The following is a 25,775-nucleotide window of genomic DNA, read 5'->3' on the forward strand; positions in this document are numbered from 1 at the left end:
CTCTGCCATTCAGTAAGATCATAGCTGACCTGATCCTGGCCTTAACTTCACTTTCCTGCCTGCTCTCCATAACCCTTGACTCCCTTGTAGACCAAAACTCTGTATAACTCAGACTTGAATATATTCAATGACCCAGTCTCCGTTGCTCTCGGAGAAGAGAATTCCAAAGGTTAACGACCCTCTGAGAGAAGAATTCTTCTTCGTCGCTGTCTTATATGGGAGCTCCTTATTTTTAAACTGTGCTCCCTAGATGTAGATTCCCCACAAGGGGAAACATCCTCTCAGCCTCTGTCCTGTCAAATGCCCTCAGACATGAGATGGCATGGATGGAGCATGGGGAGTGTATGTGGGGTGTGAAAGGCGAGGGCTAGAGGGCCCCGGCTCTGACCTCTTTCCCAGGTCAGCTGGAGTCAGCTGGACTTCAGCCCGCACGTCCGTTGTCGGCACTTTCTCCCAAGGTACGTGGGCTGAGTTGGGAATTTTTGGAACTCCCGCTACCTGCCTTGAGGATGAAAGTTGAAACCCAAAACTGTACACAGTACTCTAATTATCAGCGGGTGCGCTTCCGACTTTTGTATGCACCTGCCGAGTGAAATATCACACAAGCGCATGATGACATCACAACGCTTGTCCGACACGCGATTTTACGCCCAATTGGGTTGGGCGCCTGTCCATCCCCGGGACATAAAATTCTTCCTGGAGAGGTATTGAAAATCATGATGGATTTTCATAGAGAAATATAGGTAAAATTGTCTCTAGTAGCAGAAGGGTCATGCATTAGAGGAAATGGATTTAATGCAATTAACAAAAGAGTCGTAGGAACAGGAAGAAGCAATTTAGCCCCTTGAGTCTGGTTCACCATTGAATGAGATCGTGGCTTATCTGCAGTTTGAATCCGCTCCACCTTTGTCCTATGTCCTTTAATATCTTTGGATTACAAAAATCAATCAATCTAATTTTAAAATTAACGGTTGATCTCGCATCAATTGTTGTTAACAGAGGAAGGTTCCAAAACTCCACCACCCTTTCTAGGAAGGAGTTTTTCCTAATTTCCCTCCTGAAAAGACTGCCTCTAATTTTTGGACATGCCCCCTAGCCCTGGATTGCCCATAGCAGAAATAGTTTCTCCTTCTACACTATTTGTTCTTCTTAATAATCTGATTACTTTGATCAAGTCACCCCTTAACCTTCTCTGCTCGAAGGATAACAGTTTCTCTAGTCTCTTCATATAACCGAAGGTTTTCTTCCATGGTACTACTCTTGTAGATCTGCTGTCCACCTTCTCTAAGGCCTTGAGCTCCTTCCTAAAGTGTGATACCCAGATTGGGAACCAGAAGCCCATCTGAGGACAAACCAGTGTTTTTTGAAAGATTTAGCACTACTTCCTTGCTTTCTTACTATATTCCTCTGTTTAGAAAGCTAAGGATTCCCTCTGCACTTTCTCAACTTGTCCTATCACCTTCAAAGATTTGTGTAGTTAATGTTGAATCTGGTCCCATTGCCCTTTCAGGCAGAACATTTCCCATCAAAACTTGGTGTCTAGAAATAGAAATTCTTCAATATCCTTCTGGTTCTTTTATGTTCTCCCTCAGGTCTGTTCCTCTTTAAAACTGAACCATTTAGTTTATATCACCTCCTCATTCTTCTTACAAAACGTATCCCTAATACTTCTTCTGCCATGTATCTGTCCATTTCACCTGTCTATGATCTCCTGAAGTCTGTTACTCTCTTCCTCACTGTTTCCTACATTTCTAAATTTCTAGCCATCTGAAAACGTTGAAATTATGATATGTAACCCCAGGCCCAGGTTATTAAGATATATATCAAAAGGAACAGTGGTCCCAACACTGACCTCTGGGCGACATCACTTTCCTCCAGTCTGAAAAATAACCATTCATCACTACTTTCTGCTTTCTGTCTGGAAGCCCTGAACCCACTGCTCCTTTGATCCCATGGGCATTGATTCTGCTAACAAGTCTAAGATGTAGCATTTTATGAAACACCTTTTGAAAATCTACATACATACCATCAACTACATTACCCTCATCAAGCCTCTCTCTTTCTTGAACAGCACCAGTAAGCTTCCAATAATCCTGTCATTGGAGTAAAAATGTTTCCAGCTAACATATTGTGCTATTTCAGTCACTAGCATCTAATTTGCTGTGTGATTAAGCACCAAGTCCTGATTGAAAAAAATGCACACATTGCCCCAACGAGTGCTGTCAAAAGGCACCTGTAATATGGTAAAACAATTGTGGTTTTTGAGAAATAAATACAAGTTTTTGGTTTGAAGTGAGGAACTTTTAAAATATCTTAGCCTTCTGAAAATTGACTTATAAAAAGTGCATTTCCAAGATCTGATAAAGATAAATGATTTGAAAGAGATTTGGGCCATAACTTATGTATTCGGGCACATCCCTGAATTGCATATCTTGTAACATACTGGAAGCAGTAAAGTTCCTTTTTATCCCAGAAAATTTATAACTCTACTTCTTTGAACAGCAAAAAACGAGGTTACTCTGGTACCCTGCCAAGTGAGAGGTGCAGTAGGCTAGCTGCTTAGAAACATTTGTCCATACTAACAGTGAGAGAGAAACGATATAGAAAATTACTAGAGGACAAAAGGCCTAGGTTCATCTAGTTTACTTTCTGCCTTCATGGGAGTTGCATGATAAAATGGTAATGGAGTTGTTGATTAATCAAAGCAACAATAATGAAATTCCCCAAAGCTTCATGGGGGCATTATAAAACCAAGCATGACACCAAGCTACATAAGGACATATTAAGTCAGATCATCAAGAGCTTGGTCCAAGAGGTAGATTTTAAGAAGGGCCTTAAAGGAGGAAAGCATTGTAGAGAGGCGGAGAGGCTTAGGGAGGGAATTTCAGAGCTTGGGGCCTAGCCAACTGAACACACGGCTGCCAAATGGTGGAGCAATTAAAATTGGTGATGCACAAGAGGCCAGAATTTGAGGAGCGCAAATATCTTGGAGGGTTGTGGGGATGGGGTGTATTATAGAAAGAGGGAGGGGCAAGGCTATGGAGAGATTAGAAAACAAGGGTGAGAATTTTAAAATGAAGACATTGCTTGCCTGGGATCAGTGAGCTCTGGGGTGATAGGGTAACAAGACTTGCTGCGATTTAAGGCATGGGTTACAAAGTTTTGGAGAGTTTACAGATGATAGAACGTAGGTGATCAGTGCATTGGAATAGTTGAGTCTAGAGTAATGAAGGCATGAATGAAGGTTTCAGCAGCAGATGAACTGAGACGGCAAAGTTGAGCGATGTTACAGAGGTAGAAATAGGTGGTGTTTAGTGACAAATATGAAGTCAGAAACTTGGCTCGGTACAAAAAATGACACCAAGGTTGTGAACAGATTGGCTTAATTGCAGACTATTGCCAAGGAGAGGGATGGAGTTGGTACCTAAGGATTGGGGTTTGGAGTGGGGACCGAAAACAATGGCTTTGGCCTTCGCAATTTAAAAGTTCTGCTCATCCAGTATTGGATGTTGAATAAGCAGTCTGATAATTTAGCAACATTGGAAGAGTTGAAGGAGGTGTTTGTGAGGTAGAGCAGGGTGTTGTCAATGGATATGTGAAAACCAACACTACACCTTTGGATATGTTGCCGAGGGGCAGCATGTAGATGAGAAACAGGAGACCCAGGATCGATTCTTGAGCGAACACTATAGGTAACATTGCGGGAACAGGAAGAGAAGCCATTTCAAGTGATTCTCTGGTTATGATTAGGTAGATAACAATGGAACCAGGTGAGAGCAATCGTACCCACTGATTGAGAATGGAGAAACGTTGGAGGAGGATGGTGTGGCCAAACACGTCAAAGGGTGCAGACAGGTCGAGAAGGAAGAGGAGGAACTGTTTATCTGACTATCAATTTCTATTATTCTACAACATGAGGTGACCTGGGAAAGGTGTGGGGTTTAGGGGGGGCGGGGGGTGGGGGGTGGGGGGGGGGGCGGGGGTGGCTGCTGCTTTAGAAGTCGGGGGAAGCAACCCGGAAAGAACTAAGGAGGATGTCGGATGTAGGAGTGGCGGGGAAGAAGGCCTGCCTTGGGGATCCAGCACTGTATCCAAGGTTTAAGAATAAAAATGAAAACTTGAAACATGCCTCCAGCCCTCACCCCCACACTTTCCACATGTTCCATCCATGTCAACCCATGCCACCTCATGCCCTTTATAGCCCCTATGCCAAACTATCCCTCTCACCCAACCCCATAGTCTTTTATAGCCCCTATGCCAACCTGTGCTCTTCTTTCCACCATTGCCCTTTATAATCGGTTTGCCCTTCCACCCAACCCCCCCCATAGTCCTTATAGCCGCTATGCCAACTTAGTGCCAATTCATGTCAATCCATGCCCCCTACCATCAGCCTTTGCCGTTATACCAATGCACCTAATATCCATTATGGTCAGACATCAGGACCCATGCAGCGATGAGATTTAAAAAATCTAGAAAATGAAGATTTGTGTCTTTGAAGACTTCACTATATTGAAAATAAATGCTCTCATTCATACAAACCCATTTACTACCTTTACATTCCTTCAACTGAATAAAGCCTTGTAATACAAGCATTTCATTCAAGTTCACAATCTCTTATAATAACAAGCATTGGAATTCATAGTCCCACATCAAAGAGTCTGTAACCACTTGTATCTGTCAATCAAACTGTGAACTAGCAGGCACCTTATTGTGATAATGGATGATTGTGAAATCAGTCATACAGCACTAACCTAGTAATGGAAATCCTCAGGCTTATGTCAGCAGACAGAATGAAATAGCAGGCAATCATTTTTTTAACACTCTAGACATTTTTTTCCCAAAGATTTAAAAGGCAGGACCTTTAAATGCCTTGATAGCTTGACAGCTCCCTTTGATAGCAACCTTTGACAGGTCCTTCTGACAGTTTTGACAGTTGATTTTGACACTTCCAATGAGCTTGACAGTAATGAGTTAATGCACTTTTTATGCACATTCATGCCTTTTAACAATTCCAAAAGCCACCTGACCTCTCCCAAAGGGCACTGAGCTCAACCAAAGGACACCTTACCTCCTCCAAAGGTGTCCTGGGACCAGATCCAAAGGGGTACCTTACCTCCCCAAAGGGGTACCCTGGCTAACCAAGCGATTCCACAAAGTTCAGACCTGCTATTACCTGGTCTAATCTGCACACTTCAGGTTTCACACTCCTGGTCCACAAAAATCCCACTTCATTGGAGGAAGCTGATGATTTAAATGGCTGGATGCCTATGTAAAATGTGCACGTGTGAAACGTGGCCTGTTCGCATCCCCACCATTGCGAAAATGGGATCTGCCATGTTCAGGGGTGGGACTTAGGATATTTGGCCAATTTTGCCATTTTTGCCATGACGGAGAGTGAAAACCAAGATTTTTGAAGATTTAACCTAGGAATTTTGGGTAATTTATATTCAGCAGTTGCTATCAAATTAAATTTGGCTCACATGTGATTAAATTCTGGAAGTGAATTGAAGCCCGGCAGAGCGTCTACCCAGGATGGTGGTTCTCTCATACAACATCAGGTTGAGACAGTGAGGCTCACTAATACATTCCAGAGAAAAAATGGGTATAATATGTCAGGAATGCCTCACTCATTCGACCTCAACAAGAATTCTCAGCGTTCTTGCACAATGTGTTTAGCACCAGCTTGGTACCATAGCGAGGTGTAACGGTGGGGCCTTTGATTGACTGGCAGCTCCACTGGCCAATCCCATGACACGGGGCTGAGGAATGATCAGATGTCAAGTCTTTAGAAGAAGGTGACACACAGTAAGGAGAAGTATGGAATGGAAGACAGACTCCGCAGGCAAGAACATTCATCTTTAATTCAACACCAACTTGCCTGAGAGAACTGCTAGCCTGAATTTTGCCTTCTAAGTGGAGAAATGAGATGACCTTTGTTACTTCCTATGTTAGAAAAAAGTATCAAAATAAGTTCAAACTCACTGTGAACATCATTCTGTTAGTTTCCATATTATATGTCAAATAAATCATGTTTATAATCGGTCTCCTCTCACTGGAGTTTTCATTAATCCACCCTCTGGAAGATGTGAGAAATGCATGTGGTGACAATTTGAGATTGCACTTAACAGAACAAGGCCTGTCCTTGTTACATCACCAGGTTACACTATCATATGGTTACATTTTGGGCAGCAAAGGTGAATTCATTGCCGTGGATTTGGGAGTCACTGAATCCAATCTAGTGTAGATCTGGAATTTGTAACAGATGGTTCAACAAAATGGTTGTCCGTTAACTCGTCATTGTAATCTTTCAGACCACCCCTGATTATAACAACGTGCAGAGCTTACCATATTTGGACATGGTGATCTCAGAGTCTCTACGCATGTACCCGCCTGGAGTCAGGTAAAAAAAAAAAAGGCATGATTCATGAAACTTTAAGAGATTATAGTGAGAAGGAGGTAAAACCCCTTCTAAAAATGGTGTTACAAATTGGACACTTTTGGTTTAAATGACAAAACTTTCCACTGAATTTTGTATAGGGAGGATTTCCCAATACCTTGTCTGGTTACGGCAGTCTTAAAAGGCAAGGCAGTGTCCTCATGTTAAGGGTGTATCAAGCATATCAGTAATGTTCCCATAGAAAGTAATACAACAAAGTTCAATTCTAAAGGACGCATTACAGGTTTAAACATCACATGGTACACTGCACAGTTGACTTTTTTTGAAGTGCTGTAATCCATGGGTTTGGAGATCACCATTAAGCTGTTTTGATGAACCTTTCCATCTAAACCCTTCCTTTTCCATTGCTTCCTTCCTAGGCATCACAGCTAACCCCATCCCTGACCTTGCTTCATCTTCCCTTGAGTAGAAAGCAAATGGTGAGCACTGTAATAGGCAATCACTCAACTTAGAATCAGAAGAAAATGGCTGTTGAGCTATATCAGTCTTAGAAAAAGCTGTGCAATTAGTCCCACTCCTCTCCCCCCATACCCATGCAAATTTTAACCCTTCAAGTGTATATGTATCCAATTTCCTTTTGAAAGTCTCGGTTGAATCTGCTGCCTTTCTACCAACACGTTCTCTAGCATAACACACTGTATAAAAATTTAAAAATACTTCATTATCCCTCTGGTTCTTTTACCAATTATCATAAATTTGTGTCTTCTTGTTAATGACCCTCCTGCCAGTGGAAACAGTTTTTCCCTTATCAAAACTTGTAACTTTGAACACTTCTATTAAATCTTATTTAACCCTCTCTGCTCTAAGAACCATCGCAGCTTCTCTAGTCTTTTCACGTAACTGAAGCCGCTTATAAAGTATGGTTAAAATGAAAGCCCGGTCCCTGAAGGCCCACTAGCACCAACCAAAGTAGTACAAAAATCACACAGACCAGGAGGGCCAAGATTTGATTCCTGTCCCGTGCTGAGCTGAGCTGATTTCACCTTCAGAGGCCCTCTCCATAGGGAAGTGGGGATGGGAAAAGATGCAGCGAGGTTTCCCACTCCTGATTGCTATCCAGTAACCGCTGTTAGAAAGTGCCTGTGTGTCTAAGAAGGGCATCTGGTGCTCATGTACCCATACCAGACATTAGTGCTTTCAGGAAAGGAGGGGTGAAAACTTGTTAAGTCAACTGGGAGGGCACCATGGAGGACAAAAAAAATGACTTAAAAAGACACATTATTGTTTGTAAAGATCAGTGATGAAATAACCAACACTTCTGTTGGTCTGTCGCAGGTTTCAGCGTATTTGTGAAAAGGACTGTTTTGTGAAAGGGCACTTAATTCCAGCAGGGATGACTATCGAAGTTCCTGTCGGTGTCCTTCACTATGATCCCAAATACTGGCCAGAACCGGAGAAATTTAAACCAGAGAGGTATGTAACAACCAATCATAACAACATCCGTTTATATAGTGCCTTTAACACAGTAAAATCACCCAAGACACTTCATAGGCATGTTATCAATCAAAAAAATGACCCTGGAACAAGTAAAGAAATGTTAAGACAGATGACTAAACACTTGGTCAAAGACATCGAAGAGGTAAAGAGCATTTTCAACACTGAAAAGTTGCATTGACCCATATTGTACCAGCAATGAGACAAAGAATATTCATAAAAAATTTAGCTGTCATCATAAAGGCATAAATGCCACCTACTTTAATCCTTTGTTCATTGACCTAGCTGGGGATGTGTTACTTCTCAAAATGTTGTTGTCTCATCTGGAAGAATTCCTGTGAACGGAATTTCAGTGTCTAGCCTCGAGGTAGGCTGTAATTATACCCAGCTAATCGCAGAACCATGGATACATCCATCCTCCAGTGACAAGACTTCACAAGTACTGTGAAATCTATAGGCCAGGATTTTCCAGCCCCGTTGGCATTGACCATCATGGTGGAGGGTGGGGTGGGATAATATGGCAATAAGGCCAAAAATTGGTTTTAGACCGATGCTAAATTAGTTTGCGATCATCTGCTCCACTTGTCAATGGCGGGCCACATTTCCTGCCGCCGGACATCAGGAATGTCATTTTAATACAGGTGCGTCTAATTATAAGCCCTGTTCACTGGATTCATCCCCTCGCATCACATACCCTTTACCATCCATGTCAGCATGACTTCAGAATGGCATGCCTTTAAAAGATGTGCACCTGGCGACCTGAACTTGGAGGTGAGCAATTAAATAACTACATTAGTTCTGTCTTCATGGAGGAAGAAACAAATAACTTCCCAGAAATACTAAGGAACCAACGGTCTAGTGAGGAGAAGGAACTGAAGGAAATTAGCATAACTAAAGCAATAGTGCTGGAGAAATTAATGTGACTGAAAGCTGATGAATCCCCCAGGGCCCACTAATCTACATCCCAGGGTACTAAAGGAGGTGGCCACGGAAATAGTGGATGCATCGGTTGTCATCTTCCAGAATTCGGTAGACTCTGGAACAGTCCCGGCTGATTGGAAGGTGGCAACTGTAACCCCACTATTTAAAAAAGGAGGGAGGGAGAAAACAGCGAATTACAGCTTAACATCAGTAGTGGGGAAAATGCTAGAATCTGTTATAAAGGATGTGATAACAGGACACTTTGAAAATGTCAACGGGATTAGACAAAGTCAACCTTGGATTTGTGAAAGGGAAACCACGTTTGGCAAACATGCTAGAGATTTTGAGAACCTAACTAAGTAGAATAGATAAGGGAGAACCAGTGGATGTGGTGTATTTGAATTTTCAGTAAGCTTTTGATGAAGTCCCACATAAGAGGTTAGTGTACAAAATTAAAGCACATGGGATTGGGGGTAATATATTGGCATGGATTGAAAATTGGTTAACAGACAGGAAACAGAGAGTAGGGATAAACAGGTCTTTTTGAAGTGGCAGGTGGTGACTAATGGGGTACTGCAGGGATCAGTGCTTGGACCCCAGCTATTCACAATATATATCAATCACTTAGATGAGGGAACTAAATGTAATATTTCCAAGTTTGCTGAGGACACAAAACTAGGTGGGAATGTGAGTAGTGAGAAGATGTAAAGAGGCTTCAAGATGATTTAGACAAGTTGAGTGAGTAAATACATGACAGTCGCAGTATAACATGGATAAGTGTGAAGTTATCAGTAGTTCAGGAGGAAAAACAGAATGACAGAGTATTATTTAAATGGTGCATTGAAAGATTAGGAAATGTTGATGTATAAAGGGTTCTGAGTGTCCTTGTATATCAATCACTGAAAGCAAATATGCAGGTGCAGCAAGCAGTCAGGAAGACAAATTGTATGTTGGCTTTCATTGCAGGAGCATTTGAGTACAGGAGCAAGGATGTCTTACTGCAGCTGTACAGGGCTTTGGTGAGACCACACCTGGGTAAGGAGACCTTACCTAAGAAAGGATATACTTGCCACAGAGGGAGTACAGCAAAGGTTCACCAGGCTGATTCTTGGACGGCAGGATTGTCATATGAGGAGAGATTGGGTCGACTAGGCCTGTATTCACTGGAGTTTAGAAGAATGAGAGGGGATCTCATTGAAACGTATAAAATCCTGACAGAGCTGGACAGACTGGATGCAGGGATGGTGCTTCCCCTGGCTGGAAGTTCTAAAACAAGGGGTCGCAGTCTAAGGATCTGGGGTGGATCATTTAGGACTGAGATGAGGAGAAATTTCTTCATTCAGAGGCTGGTGAACCTGTGAAATTCTCTACCACAGAAGGCTGTGGTGAATAAATTACTGAATGTATTGAAGAAGGAAATAGATTTCTAGACAGTAAAGGCATCAAGGGGTATGGGGAGAGAGCGGGAGTATGGTGTTGAGATGAAGGATCGGCCACGATCATATTGAATGACGGAGCAGGCTCGAAGGGCCGAATGAGCTACGCCTGCTCCTATTTTGTATGTTTCTATGTTTCTAGGCCATTCCAAAATGACAGTGAGGTGGGATTTCAATTTGACGGGATGTTGAGGGGTGTGGTCTCCGGCATGTGACCACAATAATGATGTACAAATGTATTCAAATTAACTTCCCGATGTCTGATGGCAGGAAACGTGGCCTGCCATTGATGGGGCAAGGGGACAATTGCTTCCTGGATTTACGTCGCCGGGAAACATGCCTAGGGCCTTCTCGCGAGATTTTCCAATCTCGCCGCCAAACATGCCCATCCCGATCGGGTGCGGAATATCCCGGCTGAGGTCTCACTGACCCCCCACCCCCTCCCCCCGCCGTACAATTGTAGCAAAACATTCCTACTTTAGTATTCCATTCCCCTTGCAATAATCAACGGTGCTCCATTTGCCTTCCTAATCACTTGCTGTCCCTGCATGCTAACTTTTCCTGATTCATGTACCAGGACAATCAAATCCCTCTGTACCTCAAGAGTTTTGCAATCTCTTTTCAATTAAATAATATGCCCCTTTTCCATTCTTTCTGCCAAAGTGGACAAGCTCACTATTTCCTACATTTTACTTCATCTGCCATTTTTTTTCATCACTTAATTTGCTAATGACACAATGATAGGTAGGAAAGCAAGTTGTGAAGAGTACATAAGAAACCTGCAAAGGGACATGGGTAGGTTGAGTGAGTGGGCGAAAATATAGCAGATCAAGTATAATGTGGGAAAGTGTGAATTTGTCCACTTTGGCAGAAAGAATAGAAAAACAGCATTTTTATTGAAATATCTAAGATCTTGAGGTGACTTGAGAGGGCGGATCCTGAAAGGATGTTTCCTCTTGTGGGAGAGACTAGAACTGGGGAGACAGTTTAAAAATAAAGGGTCCCTCATTTAAGATGGAGATGAGAATAAAGTTTTTCTTTCAGAGGGTCATGAATCTTTGGAACTTTCTTCCTCAGAGAGTGGTGGAGACAGGGTCAATGAATATTTTTAAGGCAGAGGTAGACTCTTGACCAACAGGGGTATCAGCGATAGGCAGTATATGGAGTTCAGGCCATAACTAGATCAATCATCATCTTATTGAATGGCAGAGCAGGCTCAAGGGACCAAGTGGCCTACTCCTGCTCCTAATTTGTATGTTTGGATAGCCGCTGTCAAGTAGATTGTAAATAATATGGGTGCTACCACACAGCCTTGCCTGACCCCGGTTCAGATTTTGAAGGCATTTGTTTCGGATCTCCCACTCTAGATAGTTGCAGTCATATCATCATGAAGTGAAATAAAATGTAGACCATCATGACATGCAAAGCTCATTTAAAGCCACCATGGCTATCTATAGACCAAAATCAAATGGACAATGTTGCCTTCTCTCACAGGATGGTGTTTCTCTTCTTAAGGATGACAATCACCCTTCAGCACTGGAAAGAGCATTTTCAACAGCTCCCCAACTGTGATTCCACAGTGGTAGTTGACACTCTTCAGGCTTTCCCCAGTGGTAGGATCCATGGGTGAACCACTATCGATGGGAGACCTGTAACAGGCAATCACATGGATGAGAAACACCAAAGCCCACAACCCGATGGTATTCCAGCTGAGCTCTTCAAAGCTGGAGGGTTTCTGCTTACATCAACACTCCATGCACTCGTCCTACAGATTAGGGAGGAGAAAGCTCCTTCCCTGACTTCAGGAATGCGACAATTGTAACTATCTTCAAGGAAGGAGAAATACTGTGGAAACTATTGAAGTATTTCCCTCTTGTCCATAGCAGCTAAAATCCTGACACGCATTCTCCTGAATTGCCTACTTCCTTTGAGACACACAGTGTGGGCTTGGATTTTCTTAAGGAACCTCTGGCCTAGTCTTTGTTGCCTGACAAATCCAAGAAAAATGTTGAGAACAACATCAGGAACTCTTCATTGCATTCATTGACCTGACCAAAACATTTGACTCAGTAAATAACGAGGCTCTGTGGATTGTCCTCCAAAAACCTGGATGCAGAAGAAACTTCACCTCAATCGTGTTTGCTGCATAGCTGGCGGCATGGTGATGATGATGTTGTGTGGCATGCAGATCACCGCAAGACTTGCTAAATGTTCTGTCAAGTACTGCAGGCTCCTCCAAAGCAGTCCAGGTAGCAGAAACGTTGCTTAAGCACCCCTATTTTGTCGTATTTTGTGTGGCAGCATGGCTTTTGTTATAAGCATGTCACTAACATATATGTGGATTGCACACCAGAGCCATGAACCATTAGCTAGTTTTTCTTGTCCAGTAGCCACCTTCTGGTTTGTCAGGCTGTGAAATTCTGATAATGAAGGCTTCATGACTGCTGTCAGGATATCTGGTGGTGACCTGTATTGTTCACCGCCTTTGGTCACCCAACAGCCGCAAGCTGTGGGAGTGCAATCCTTGCTGGTTGTGGCACATATTAGAATTGACATGCAGCACCTGCATAGAGATGTGGGTGTAGTTAGTGGCCTCTGCACCATGGGGAAGCCTGCAGTCCTCCCAAAGCCGAGTGCTTGCTCCACCTGCTTCTTTCTGTCAAGAGTGAATGAAATATAGTTGTTCCTCTTGAGTACAGAACCTCAGTGTAATGATTGTAAGTTGAACAATTTCTTCCTGTTATGAGGATCATGTGACTGTATAGACCAATCAGCCCTAAGCACAGGGAACCTTAGGGACGGAGCTTTTTAGCCTTGGCCTTGGAACAAGCATGTAGTCTCCTCTGAAGCCTGTAAATAAAGTTTACTGTTTCTTACAAGAAACCTGTCCTGCACTCTTCAAGTTTATTACACTCAGTGTGCCTCCCTTATGCAACAGCCTGGAAGGAACCCGATACAAAAAAAGTTCATGGCCAGGGTCAGCTTCACAGTCACTGACAATGCAGTCCTCGCCCTGCTCTGAGATTGCAGTTCTGGCTGCCTTAGTGAAATGCAGATATCTCTCACGTTGTTCGTTGTTGAGGATCAGGTAGGGGAATTGCTCCGTGAACACACTTGCTGCATAAGACCTTTTACTACAAATCCATCTCTGACACTTCTTCTCCTTCCTTGCCGAGCAGCTTGTCCTCCTCTGTGTGGCCTCTGCTCACTCTCCCACTCTTGCTGTTTTCCAAGGGGAATGCCTACTAGCACAGGACCAAGTCCTTCAACACCTGCCACACCAGCCTTTTAGACTTTAGCAACTGTAAATAATTCTATGAAGTACCAAACACTTAAACAACTCAGCAATATCTATTAGAAATCAATCAGCAACGAATCTGAAAGTTGTTGAACAATTTAAATAGGGGGTCCTTCCTGCTGTGTTTCAGTTGTGCAAGGCAAAGACAAAATGTTAGCTGGAGCATTAAGATCCAAAATGAGAGCCCACACCAAATCAGCTTGTTAATTGACATCACAGTCTGCCTACACTTACGTGTTTCCAGTGAACACTCCCTATGCTTGTGCCTCCTTCAGCATGGCTGCCAGAAGTACACTATATTTGGAGCCAAAATGGCAGCTGTAGCATAAAAAAAACAGGTGCTAAGGAAGGAGCCATTATCTTGTTTCTGGCTGAGTAAAATGCTATTGTACCAAGTTATTGTTGAAGGAAACCTAATTTTGTATTACAAATCTCCACATTGATAATCTTGCTATCTCAGAAAGAAAGGTAATTCCACATCAACTTCTGGGTTTCTTTGGTGGAAGAAACTGAGAATTACCTTACTTTTTATTGGTCTAGTGCTCATCCACTCAGGCCTACAGTCCTTCCACTTGGAAGCCTTAACTCGTACAAGCCAAAAAGCCCCCCCTCAAGTTGTCCTCGATCTGTGCTGACTCAACTCAACACACAACTTGAGCGTTGCATTTGGGATGCAATATTAAAGGGAGTAAAACAGCAACAGTTACCAGCCCTGATCACAATCTACTGACCACTGTGGATTAGAAAGCATTTTTGTGCATATGTGCACACGCATGTGTGAGTATAAAGACCAAATTGGACTTATCTGTGATCCACTCCAAATTCGAATAGCTTGGTAGCAACCATGTAGGTTTATAGATGAGCAGTGCTCATTAGGAAGTACTGGAAGGCTACTGATACCTACGACAGCAACCTCATAAAACGTTAGCGTCTTCAGAAGATGAAGGGAAAAGATTGAAATGAAGTAGTGTAGAATTTGCTTAGCTTACTGTCAGCAAGTTAAAGTGTGTAAACGAGAAGGTTTCAACGTAAGAAAACAGTTTTGCTTGCTGCATTAAAGTATAGATGGTTAAAGCCTCTGTTTTTGTACCTGTTTATGATAAAGAAGCAATATAAGAATAAATGGTTAAAAGAGAGACGAGTGTTTTGGCTGCACAAAAGCAAACATGAATATCAATTGAGCAGTCTACAGGGAGTAATTGTATTTCTTGCTTAACGTTTATGCACTAGTGTGGTCTCATCATGCATCCTCTGGGGAAAGATATACTCCTCATCTGTCCAGCTCTTTTACAACATCCATTCTTCCGCTTTTATCAGTCCTGTCATTTTTCAATGCCTGTGTTATTTTAAAATAAAAAAAGACATATTTGCCTCCACAGTGGTTAATTCTCTTCCCATTGATGGATGCTTTTCTTAATTTGCACCAGGCATGGGGCCAAAAATGATCCAAAGATGGCAGTGTTGGCCAAGAATAAATAAAATTGGAAATTCTACTTCCTTACCATTATTTTTAAAAATGAGGAAAGCACACTGAGGCACTAGGGACATGAGTAAAGCATAGGACAACAGTATGTCCCTTTAACCAATGAAATTCAACTGTTGAGAAAGAAACAAAAGAATGATGGAGAAGGAAGGTGAATTAGATTCAAATCAGGTACAGACAGAGAAGTAAAGAAAAGGAAAGAAGGATTGGATTAAGAAAAAGAAAGTAGTGTTATGGATGGAGTGAGTGGTGGTGGGATAACTATTCCCCCTTCTCCTCACCTCTTGGTTGTCTGCACCAAGATATGATTTAGAGGAAGTGTTTTAAACCTTTTGAGTGTTGTGCCTTTCAGTAATAAACAGTAAGCAGTATTTTGAGTAAGTTTAAACTAGAAGAAAAGATAACATTTATTCACACAACTCCCCAAAATGTAAACTCAATGAAACACAACTCCCTCATACACACAAAACACATACACAAGTCTAGATATTAGCAGAATTACAAGGTGAACATTTTGCGGGACTGGATGGGTTCTTTCTCGTTCTTTGGATGAATGGAAGGTGGAAACCTCTGGGAATTCAAACAAGTTGTGGCCAAGTTTCTGTAGAGACAGATATTTGCAGGTGAAAGTTAGCCCCTCCTTCCCTCTCTCTCTTACTGGCTGGGCTGACTGGTTTTGCAGCCAGGGTTCTATTCTTGCTGGACAAATGGTCCTTCTTGCCCAGTTGGTTTCTAGACTGACCTGTTGGGTTCTCTTGTGGAGCAGTAAGGTCTCAACTCCTATCCAGCTAATTTTGATCTTGTGATGGCAAGTTTCAGTGCCTCCTGTTGTCCACATAATGGTTTGGAGCTGGGGTGATTGATGTATTGTGGGGGAATGATTGATAACCCATCAAAATACCAGCTATGATTAGCACACTGGAAAACTTCATTTGACATTCCATCTTCATGACCCTGATAGATGTGGCAGCAATTTCTTGCTAAATCTCTTCCATTGAGCTGATGAGGGTGATCAATAGGAAAACCTATTTATGTTTTGAAGTAACCTCCTAGATTTATTGGCTGGGATATTTCATGCCCACCAGCATCGGGCACGTTCAGTGGCATGAGCGGACAATATGGCGCAGTTGGTTTCACAACGAAACCAGTTTGTAATCGTCCGCGCGTTTCCCGGCATCAGATGTCGGGAACCTCATTGTAATACATCTGCATATCATTATTAGGGAATCTGCTGGAATCATTCTCCCCCCCCCCCCACCACCCACCCCAGAAGCTGGATCATCTGCCCACACCAGCACATAAGTAACATGCACCTGGCAGGCTGCACTTCACTCAGGACTTCAATGTTTGATTACCTTACTTTGGTCAGCGCTCGCAGTCATCAGTGCCAGGCTTCGCAGACAGCACCACATCACTTTTAGGGGGGGCTCACAGCAGGTCTCTACCTACCAGATTAACCATATGTGGGTGGCTTTTCAATGGTTGCAGGGCTAGGGCTTGCTTGGTGAAGGGGGAGAAGTGGCCTCAGGAAAGGGAAGAGGCTGCAGGACAAGGATTGTACTGGGGAAGGAAGGTAATCCAGGGTGTGTGTGTGTGGGGACACATGTTGAACTGTGCAAGTGGCCTCAAGATGGTGAGGGCTGAGGAGGCAGTCTCCGTAGGAGATGAGGCCAAATGTAGATGTGACGGTACGTGTGAGAGATGTCCCTTGAGTTGGCAATGAGTGAGATGCCAGTGAATGTGTGACTGGCTTGAGTGTGTGTTTAGAGTGATGAGATGGTTGCCATACCCTGGCTGCATGGATCAGATCATTCATCCTCGATCTGCATTGGATGGCCAACCTCTTCTGTGCAGCATTGGCACTGATCACCACTGCCACCTCCTCCCAAGCCTGGTTGGTCACGTTGTTGCCCATCCTGCGGCCAGAGTGGGGATAGAGGACATCACGATGGGCCTCCACGGCGTCCAGTGACACGTCACTAAACCTGGGGGCTGCAGTCTTTTTGCCTTTTGTGGACATCTTCCCTGCAGTTGTCCTGGACTGGAAGCACTGAGATGTGTCTGGACTTTAAATATGGTGTCCGGCATGATGAAGCAGCGAGGTAATGGCCTGCCCATCATTGAACTGGCGTGTTCCCTGGGAATGCATAACCAATGCGGCGGGTTTGGGATGATACGGTGTGAAAACCCGCCACTGTGGTCGTTTTACCGGCCCGCTACCGCACTTAGTGCAAGTCTGGGGTGATTCCACCCATTGTCTCAGTTCAAAACCACAAACAGAGGTCACCTGACTTTCTGGCAAAGATTTTGAGAGGCCACATTTTCAAAAGGTCAATTTCAAAAAATCCACACCGCATAAAGTCCATATCTTGAAAGTTAGGAATATGATATCTTTACTGGGCATGACAAAAAGAAAGGAAAAAAATTAAAATGAGAGGTTAATTGGCATTGCTTTAACAATTATTGTGACCGTAAAAAGGTAGTTAGGCTGTTAGGTTCCAGTCCTAACTTTCTGTGGTGCATTTAATGGGCAATTAACATGCAAATCCTGCAGGTTCTTAAAAATAATGGCGAGGCTAAGGGTGAGATGTGATTTGTGCAAAGCCAACAGCAAGCAGCATTAATTGACCAGAAAGTTCTAGAGATTTGCAATTCATGGCATAGCTCATCTTGATTGTCTGAACTATTTGCATATTAATAAAGGCAGACAGCATTAACACACTGTTATATTTTTTTAAATGTTATGCAAGATGAGCCAATTGGAGGTAAGTCAGGGGGGAGATGGTGTTCAGCAGAAGAGAAGGCGATCCTGGACTTTAATAGCTCTGGGACAGCACTGTGCTGTTTAGACAGTGAATAAGACTATGAATCTGTCAGCAAAGGGAAGGGCCTTTGAATTTGCCAACACTGGTTCTTAACTTTCAAAGGGACCTTTGCAAACATTGAACATGGTGTTTTTTAATTCTTTCCTGGATCATTGCCTGGCAGACCATCTCTCTCTCTCAGTTTGTGTCTCTTTCACAGCTGTCTCTAGTAACATGCTTCCATTTTTTACCAAGAAAACACAGTGATAGTAATCAATACCTTTCTGATTGCCTGCAAAGATTTCAGAATTCAGCTCATTTGTTCTTTATTGAGACAGAGAAGTCCATCATTTTTGAAGTGAATCTGTGTTCTTTTCTCTTCCACACAGCCTCTTTTTTTTAAAAAAAAAATTGTTTTTAAACAGTTTTTGTATCATGTGTAACATTCAGACTGAGACTCAAGGAGAATTTTGCTGCAAGCTTTGGGAACCTGACATCGGGACCGTTTCCAGGAGTTGGCCCTGCGCGGTTCTGTCACGTACCCACTGGCTTAATTTTAGGGGGCAGTGTCTAATTACTAGGCTACCTATGTGTTCACCATCCAGTTAGGGACTGTGGGTGCCTGCGGAGATGGGAGAGCCAACCAGAGGGCCCAGAGCAAAGGACCAGCAGCCCCATTGTGAAGGCTGTCTGCTGTTGTTCTGAATGGAACAGGAGAGGGTAGCACAAGATGGAGCTGTGATAATGATGACCCAGTCCCTCCTGCCCAGCATTGTCCAGTAGGATCTGTCTGCGTGTGAGGCACATCTATTTGTAAACCTCTGCAGGTGCATGGCCTGTTGGTCCTTCAAAGTTAAACCTTCATATGGCTCTCCGACCCCCTGGTCAGCTTTCACCTCCTTTGCGTGGGAGCGCTGCAGACAAAGTGTGTGTCTTCAGCAAATTAGCAATCCGTTCGTAAAATATCCTCTAATGACATAAATAATTGCCTGAATTATCTGCCCGCCGCTGCAGGAGTGTTGCCATTACCGGTGCGTTCCCGCCTCTGCGAAATGGGCGAGGAGGTGGGAATATGTCAGTGTGGCAGCCCAACACTTTTTTCCTAAATTTCCCAGCCTTGGCCTCTGCACTGGACTGGAAAAATTCCGCCCTCAGTCTCTGAACACAAGAATGGATGAAACAAGTGACTGAGCAGTAAACAGCGTAATACAGAAAATTGATATTTCTCTACTCTCCCCGGTGCCTAAAAATAATAAAGATGCCCGTTGAGTCCCTGAACATGAGTTTAAAACATGAACACATATCATGCACCGTGGAACATGATATAATTTCTAGAACTGACCAAGCTCGTCCAGTTAGCATCTAGTTAATGTGAAGAGCTCTGCTCTGGCTGGACAGCTGAGACTGAGTCCCCAGAAACACAAGCATCCCAAAAACCAGAAGTAATGAATGAATGCATTTCCTAATTACATTAGATCAACAGGCATCCACAGAAAGCTGCCTTCATCAGACCAATCTGTGGCATCGGCCAACGAGTCTGCTGCCTGGTGGCCAGATTATACAATTACAGGGCAATTCCAGCACAGACTGTCCCACTTAAAAGGATAATTCATATTCAAACTCAGTGTCAGAATAAAAGGGTACAAATAAAAATACTGCAGGTAGGCCTGATATCAAAACAGTTGATAAAATAATCATACCTGATTGAGCTGTATTCCATAAGCCCAGTTTTGAATATATGGTTAACCCATTTTATTTCTCCCACAGTCATCCAAAAACTGCACTGTGGCAATGGCTCCATCACTAAGACTGCCTGTTCCCACCTCCTAACATTGCCTGACTTTGCCCCTGCCTCAGCTTATTTGCTGCTGAAACCCTCATCCATGCCTTTGTTACCTCTAGGCTTGACTTTTTCAGCACAGTCCTGGCTAGTCTCTTACACTCTACCCTCCGTAAACCTGAGGTCATCCAAACCTCTGCTGCCTAAATTGCACCAAGTCCCCTTCACTCGTCACCCTTCTGCTTGCTGATCTACATTGACTCCTGGTTAAGCAATGCCTTAATTTTAAAATTCTTTACCTTGTTTTCAAATCCCACCATGGCCTTGCTCCTTCCTATCGCTGTAAGAAATTTTCTGAAGAAATTTTCCTTTAGCCCTATAACCCTCTGAGATATCTGCATTGGTCTAATTCTGGCTTCTTCAGTATTCCTGATTAATCGCTCCATCATTGGTTGCTATGACTTAAACTGCCTAGACTCTAAGCTCTGAAGTTCCCTCCCTAAACCTCTCCAACTCTCAACCTCTCTTTCTTCCTTTAAGATGCTCCTTAAAGCCTATCTCTGACCAAAGTTTTGGCCATCTACCCTAATATCACCATATGTAGTTCAATGTCGCGTTTTGCTTTAAAATGATCCTGTGAAGCACTTTGGGATGCTCTGTTATGTTAAAGGCATTATATAAGTCATTATTGTAAAAACTTAAAATTCCATTCCTCCTGCTGCTGTCATCTTCAGTCTCTATGGATGCCTCAGGCAATCCTGCCTGAGTGACCTCCAGTCAAACCTCCTCTCTTTGCTCCCCAGACATCTGAACACTGCTTTTGCACCACTGCTCCACCATTGACCCCAAGTCTTTCAGACACTATCTTCCTCTCTCCTGGCATTCTCTCCCAAATCGCTTCACTTCGATCTGAGCCTTCAGAAAATTTCTAAAACCCGTTTCTTTGAATGTGCTTCATTCTTCCCTTCTTCCACCCTAAGCTATTCTGCTGCTTGGTGCTCATTGCCATCTTGTGAACCATTCGGTGCCCAGTCACTTCGAGGACATCCTCTAAGAAGTGAAGTGGGAGTCTGCACCTTGTAATCTTTTTTTCGCCCCTACAGTGGTCTGAATTTACTTCATCTGCCAGCATTTTTCCTAAGACCTGGGGTGTGAACATGCAGAATATTAGAGAGGAAAAGAGGATGAGAAGACTCACTGTCTTTCTTCAAATTCCTTCCTTCTTCCTCACACTTCCTTCTCTTTCAGTATCAGCTGTGGCTCAGTGGGCAGTACCCTTGCCTCTGAATCAAATGGCTGTGGGTTCAAGTCCCACTTCAGAGACTTGAGCACATAATCCAGGTATTACCTTAATCACAGGAGAGAAGCAGGTGCGAGATCCTGATCATAGAGAATTCGGCTTATCAAATGAGTGCCTGAAGTGAGCAGCTTATACTCTTCTCTTTTACAACTACATTGGGCTCAAATGTGTCTTCAGAAGCACGTATGCTGTTTACAAGAGGAATTTCTGACGCTACCCTCACTTAGTCACACTCGGGTCCCTGAGCTAAGGAACCTTGAGAAGCCAAGTTTAGTTCTCATTAACTGAAGTCTAAACTCAAAGCCGTCCTGTGTTCAGTATATTGATCCCAGTTGCGTATTAAACCCTCCTCCTACACCAATTAAATTTATGTCATTGCCTCTTCAATGTGTTTTATTATCAGATTCAGTCCAGAGATGAAAACAGAGCGCCATCCTTTTGTGTACCTGCCCTTTGGTGCTGGACCCAGAAACTGTATCGGAATGAGACTGGCGCTGTTGGAAGCCAAGATTGCGCTAGTGCGGGTTCTGTCAAAGTACAGTTTCCAGACCTGCCCCGAAACACAGGTATATAGCATTTTATTCTGTCATAGCATATAACTGGGCTTTGTTGATTCAATAGTAGAGAGATAGTGTGTGAGTCCTAGATGCAGTCTTTACCCACAGATTTATTCGAGGAAATCATGCTTACAGAACATGGTGTGAAAATTACGAGAAAATTAACTTCAGGATGTAGGGACTGTATGGTTCCAGAACATGAACACTGGCTTTTCACTGGATGTGCAAGGGAATAGGCACTAGTCTGTCATTGGCTGCAGTGGGTTAGACACTGACTCTTGGATACAGGAAGTTAGATGCTAGCTTTTCACAGGCTGTGGGGGTTTAAACGCAGGCTTTTCACTAGGTTTTGGGGCTTAAACATTCTCCGTTTAATAAGTTAGACACTGGCCTTTCACTGGTGCAGGAGTTAGACGCTGGCTCACTGGCTGCAGTAAGTTCGATAACTGCCATTTACTGGATGAAGTAGCTTCGACACTGGACTTTTATTGGATGTAGTGAGTTAGACTATGACCTTTTACTGGATTTCAGGAAGTTAATAACTATCAACTCTATCAGAGAGACCATGGGACAGTTATACACATTATTGAGATGGGGCAGAAGTAGAGGAACTTGTACTCTGCGTCTAACTGTGCTGCACCTAACCTAGGAGTGTTTGATGCTTAGGCAGAGCGCCTGAAATGGATGTCAGCATCAATATACCTCACTTCATCGAGTACAGAAGGGAGCACTTAAAAAGAGAACACGGAGACCAAATGATTGAATTAAAATCACAGATAAATTCCTTCCATTCAATATTTGCAGTAACAGCAAGGTGCAAGGAATCTTAAATCTTCAGTCTGGAATAAATTATTAATGGTAGCTTCATCTCTCTGAGGAAAAAAAACTTACTTCAAATTGCTTGCCTACCATAAAATATTAACAGCTTAATCTTCTTTGGTGGATTGTGTTAGGACAGTCAGCAGCTGCAACAGGAGTCGCAAATCTCATAATATCCTGGGAGATGTCAAAGTGTGAAATTGCTTTACAGGTTCTTCCACGGGTTAAAGGTGTGGTGTTGGTATGGAGTGTGGCTATCCTGATGTGTACACCCTTACTATTATGGCCAAGCCTGTTTTAAGATGTATAGTTTGCTGCAGATGTATGGATGTGAATAATTCATAATCAACATGCTGTGCAACTCTACAGCGATTACACCTTTCCAAAGGAATGCATGTCTTCTGCATTAGTACCCAGCTTGAAAATATAAGAAAAACCTTAAATTTGGCAGGAGCAATCCTCTTCTCTGCTCCCATATTTTTATATCTCTTAGTTTCGAGTGGAGGGCACAGAAATAGAGCAAGGTGCTGGGGATCCCTGGCATGGGCAAGTATGAGGTTGCTATCCTCATGACCTCATTCACCAAGCTGCTGCCAATTCAAGCAAGCTGGCTTGGATCCAAGACTATTGGTGATGCCATAGGCTAAAAGAGTTGACTACTGAGCAGCCCAAAAGGAGGTATGTACCCTAGTTCAGAAATAATAAGCAGACAAAGAATAGCCCCCTTGAACCTTCTGAGAGTGCACAGCCATACAGCTTGTCTGTGTACAACCTTTGATCCTTAACCAAATTACAGCTCCACCCAAGTTTATTGTGAGTTGCATTAATATGCAAGTTTCCATGCGTTAAAAGCCTCAGCTGAAGCCCACTACTGATAATTTGTATTCCATTGACTGCAAGGCTATTTTCCAGCTTTCTGCTTGTGATGGTTGTCTCAGTCAGGACCATTTCCCCATTACAGGTTAGGTCATCAAAAGCTGGAGGAAGGAGAAAGGAACCTCTGATTTAACCATCAGTGACCGTCACAAGGTGACATTCTGCCCAGATTACCTATTGAAAGAAGCAAAGCAGAGGACCATGTTTGTATGTAACAACTAGTTATAATTTATATCAATGACTTGGATGAAGGGACCAGATGTATGGTTGCTAAATTAGCTGATGACACAAAGGTACGTAGGAGAATAAGTTGTAAAGAGGACATAAGGAGCCTGCAAAGGGATTTAGATAGGGTTAAGTGAGTGGGCAAAAATTCGGCAGATGGAGTATAATGTGGAAAAATGCAAACTTGTCCACTTTGGCAGGAAGAATAGAAAAGAGGTATATTATTTAAATGGAGAGAGATTGTCGAACTCTGAGGTACGGAAGGATCTGGACGTCCTGGTACATGAATCACAAGAAGTTAGTATGCACGTACAGCCAGTGCTTAGGAAGGCAAATGGAGCATTGTTGTTTATTGCAAGGGGAATGTACTGAATATTGGTGAGACCACATCTGGAGTACTGTGTACAGTTTTGGTCTCCTTATTTAAGAAAGGATATAAAAGCAATTCAGAGAACGTTTACACGACTGATACCTGGGATGAGGGTGTTACCTTAAGAGGAAAGGTAGAACAGGCTGGTCCTGTATCTATTGGAGTTCAGAAGACTGAGGTGATCTTATTGAAACATAAGATCCTGAGGGGACTTAACAGGATGGATGCTGAAAGGATGTTTCCCATTTTGGGAGAGACTAGAACTAGGGGACACAGTTTAAAAATAAGGGGTCTCCCATTTCAGACAGAGATGAGGTGAATTTTTTTTCTTCAGAGGGTTGTGAGTCTTTGGAACTCTATTTCCCTAGAGAGTGGTGGAAGCAAGGTCATTGAATATTTTGAAGGAAGACGTAGATAGATACTTGACTAATAAGGCAGTCAAAGGTTACCAGGGGTAGGTGGGAATGTGTTGAGGCCACAATCAGATCAGCCATGACCTTATTGAATGACGGAGCAGGCTGAAGGGGCTGAATGGCCTACTCTTAATTCATATGTATGCTTGTATTAATCCTAGAGTGCAATTCCTCTACCATTGGCAAAGAAACTGAGAAGATGAGGAGATTTTTTTTATTGCAGCAATTTCTTCTAATCTGCACATACAGTTGAAAAGGAAAAGGTTTGCAGCACTCTTGGGAAAGAGCCGGGTACTGGAACTTAGAGCCAGCAGGGGCACAATGGGTTGAATAGTCACTGTATGTTTCTATGTTTTTTACTTGCAATCTGTCGAATTGTGTGGGTTTCACAAGATCCTCCAGTGATGTCAGAGCTGGACTCACATACCCCCTGCCCCTGGTGTTCAGCCTACAATCGTTGATCTCTTGCTCTTCTTTTCAGGTTCCAGTGCAGATAAGATCGTTGGCCGTTCTTGGACCGAAAGAGGGAATGGTCCTCAAAATTGTACCCAGAAGTGGTTAAACTCATGGACGTGGCCAATTGTTTCAGCTGCCTTACTTAATCAATGAATCTGACTGATGATCAAGACTTTCTTGACTAGTAACCAAGGCTCTGGACTCGAGATGGAAGTTCTCCTATTATGAAGTAATTTGTTTAGTCCTCAATTAGCATGGTTTGAATTAATTTAGGTTAGATACAGAAAATAATGCATTGTGATTGAGGATTAATACAGAAAATAACAAGCACCAGCAGACTGGAGGAAATGTTATAACATACAAAATATTATAATGGATGTTCAATGTGATTATGCAATATTAAAATAAATCACCCTACCTTAAGACACTTAAGACACTTGAGTTCTTATGTCATTTCTATAGCATCTTTCACAACTTCAGGCTATCCCAAAGCACTTTGGAGTCAATAAGTACTTTTGAAGTGGAGTCACAGTTGTAATATAGGAAAAACAGCAACCAATTTGCTCATAGCAAAGTTCCACAAACAGTAACATGACAATGACCAGCAGATCATAGCAAGTTGCTGCATAAAAATAATCCTCACTTCTTTTGCCTATTATCATAAACAATCTAATCACATAGAATTGAAGTTCAGACATTCCAAATTTCGCTCCAAGATTGATAGAATTGTCCAGCTATTTGCTGACTCCTTCTGTTAGTAATTCCACACAAATGCATTTATCTTGTCACCTTTAGTACTGTTATTTGGCTGTGTCGAACCAAAGCACCCCCAAGCACTCTTAGAATTGAGTGTCAAATGAAATACGTACAAGAGCCAGCTTTCTTTTAAAAACAACTTTGTAGTCTCAAAAACCATTATGAAGGTAAACCACATCCAAATGAAGAGTTTTAAAATGTGATTGAAGTCCCAAAACAACAACTGAAAGGTATCTTGGTTTGTGCTGTAAAATGCAAACACAGTTACAGTTCAGACAAAGCCCAGATTCAGGAGGGCAAGAAGTAAATCTCCTTTGCAAACTTGGCAAGACAAAACTAGCCAGCACTCTCAAGGACACCATTACAGCCACATTACAGAGTGACCGGTAC

The 25,775-nt window shown here is 42.8% G+C and overlaps 1 protein-coding gene across 4 annotated transcripts in view; it reads left to right on the forward strand.

Annotated features, from left to right (window-relative positions):
• Positions 1-25,061, forward strand: part of tbxas1 (thromboxane A synthase 1 (platelet)) — a 230,773-nt gene extending 205,712 nt beyond the window's left edge. For all 4 annotated transcript variants that reach the window (XM_041216332.1, XM_041216334.1, XM_041216335.1 and 1 more), the window contains 4 exons: positions 6,312-6,400; positions 7,733-7,870; positions 21,317-21,479; positions 24,655-25,061. In XM_041216332.1, coding sequence (XP_041072266.1) covers positions 6,312-6,400; positions 7,733-7,870; positions 21,317-21,479; positions 24,655-24,735 — 471 coding nt within the window. In that variant the 3' untranslated portion in view covers positions 24,736-25,061. The remainder of the gene's footprint in view (positions 1-6,311; positions 6,401-7,732; positions 7,871-21,316; positions 21,480-24,654) is intronic.
• The last annotated feature ends 714 nt before the right edge of the window (positions 25,062-25,775 follow it).

Source organism: Carcharodon carcharias, chromosome 21 (genome assembly GCF_017639515.1).
Source record: "Carcharodon carcharias isolate sCarCar2 chromosome 21, sCarCar2.pri, whole genome shotgun sequence".
In the NCBI taxonomy this organism is placed as follows: Eukaryota; Metazoa; Chordata; class Chondrichthyes; order Lamniformes; family Lamnidae; genus Carcharodon; species Carcharodon carcharias.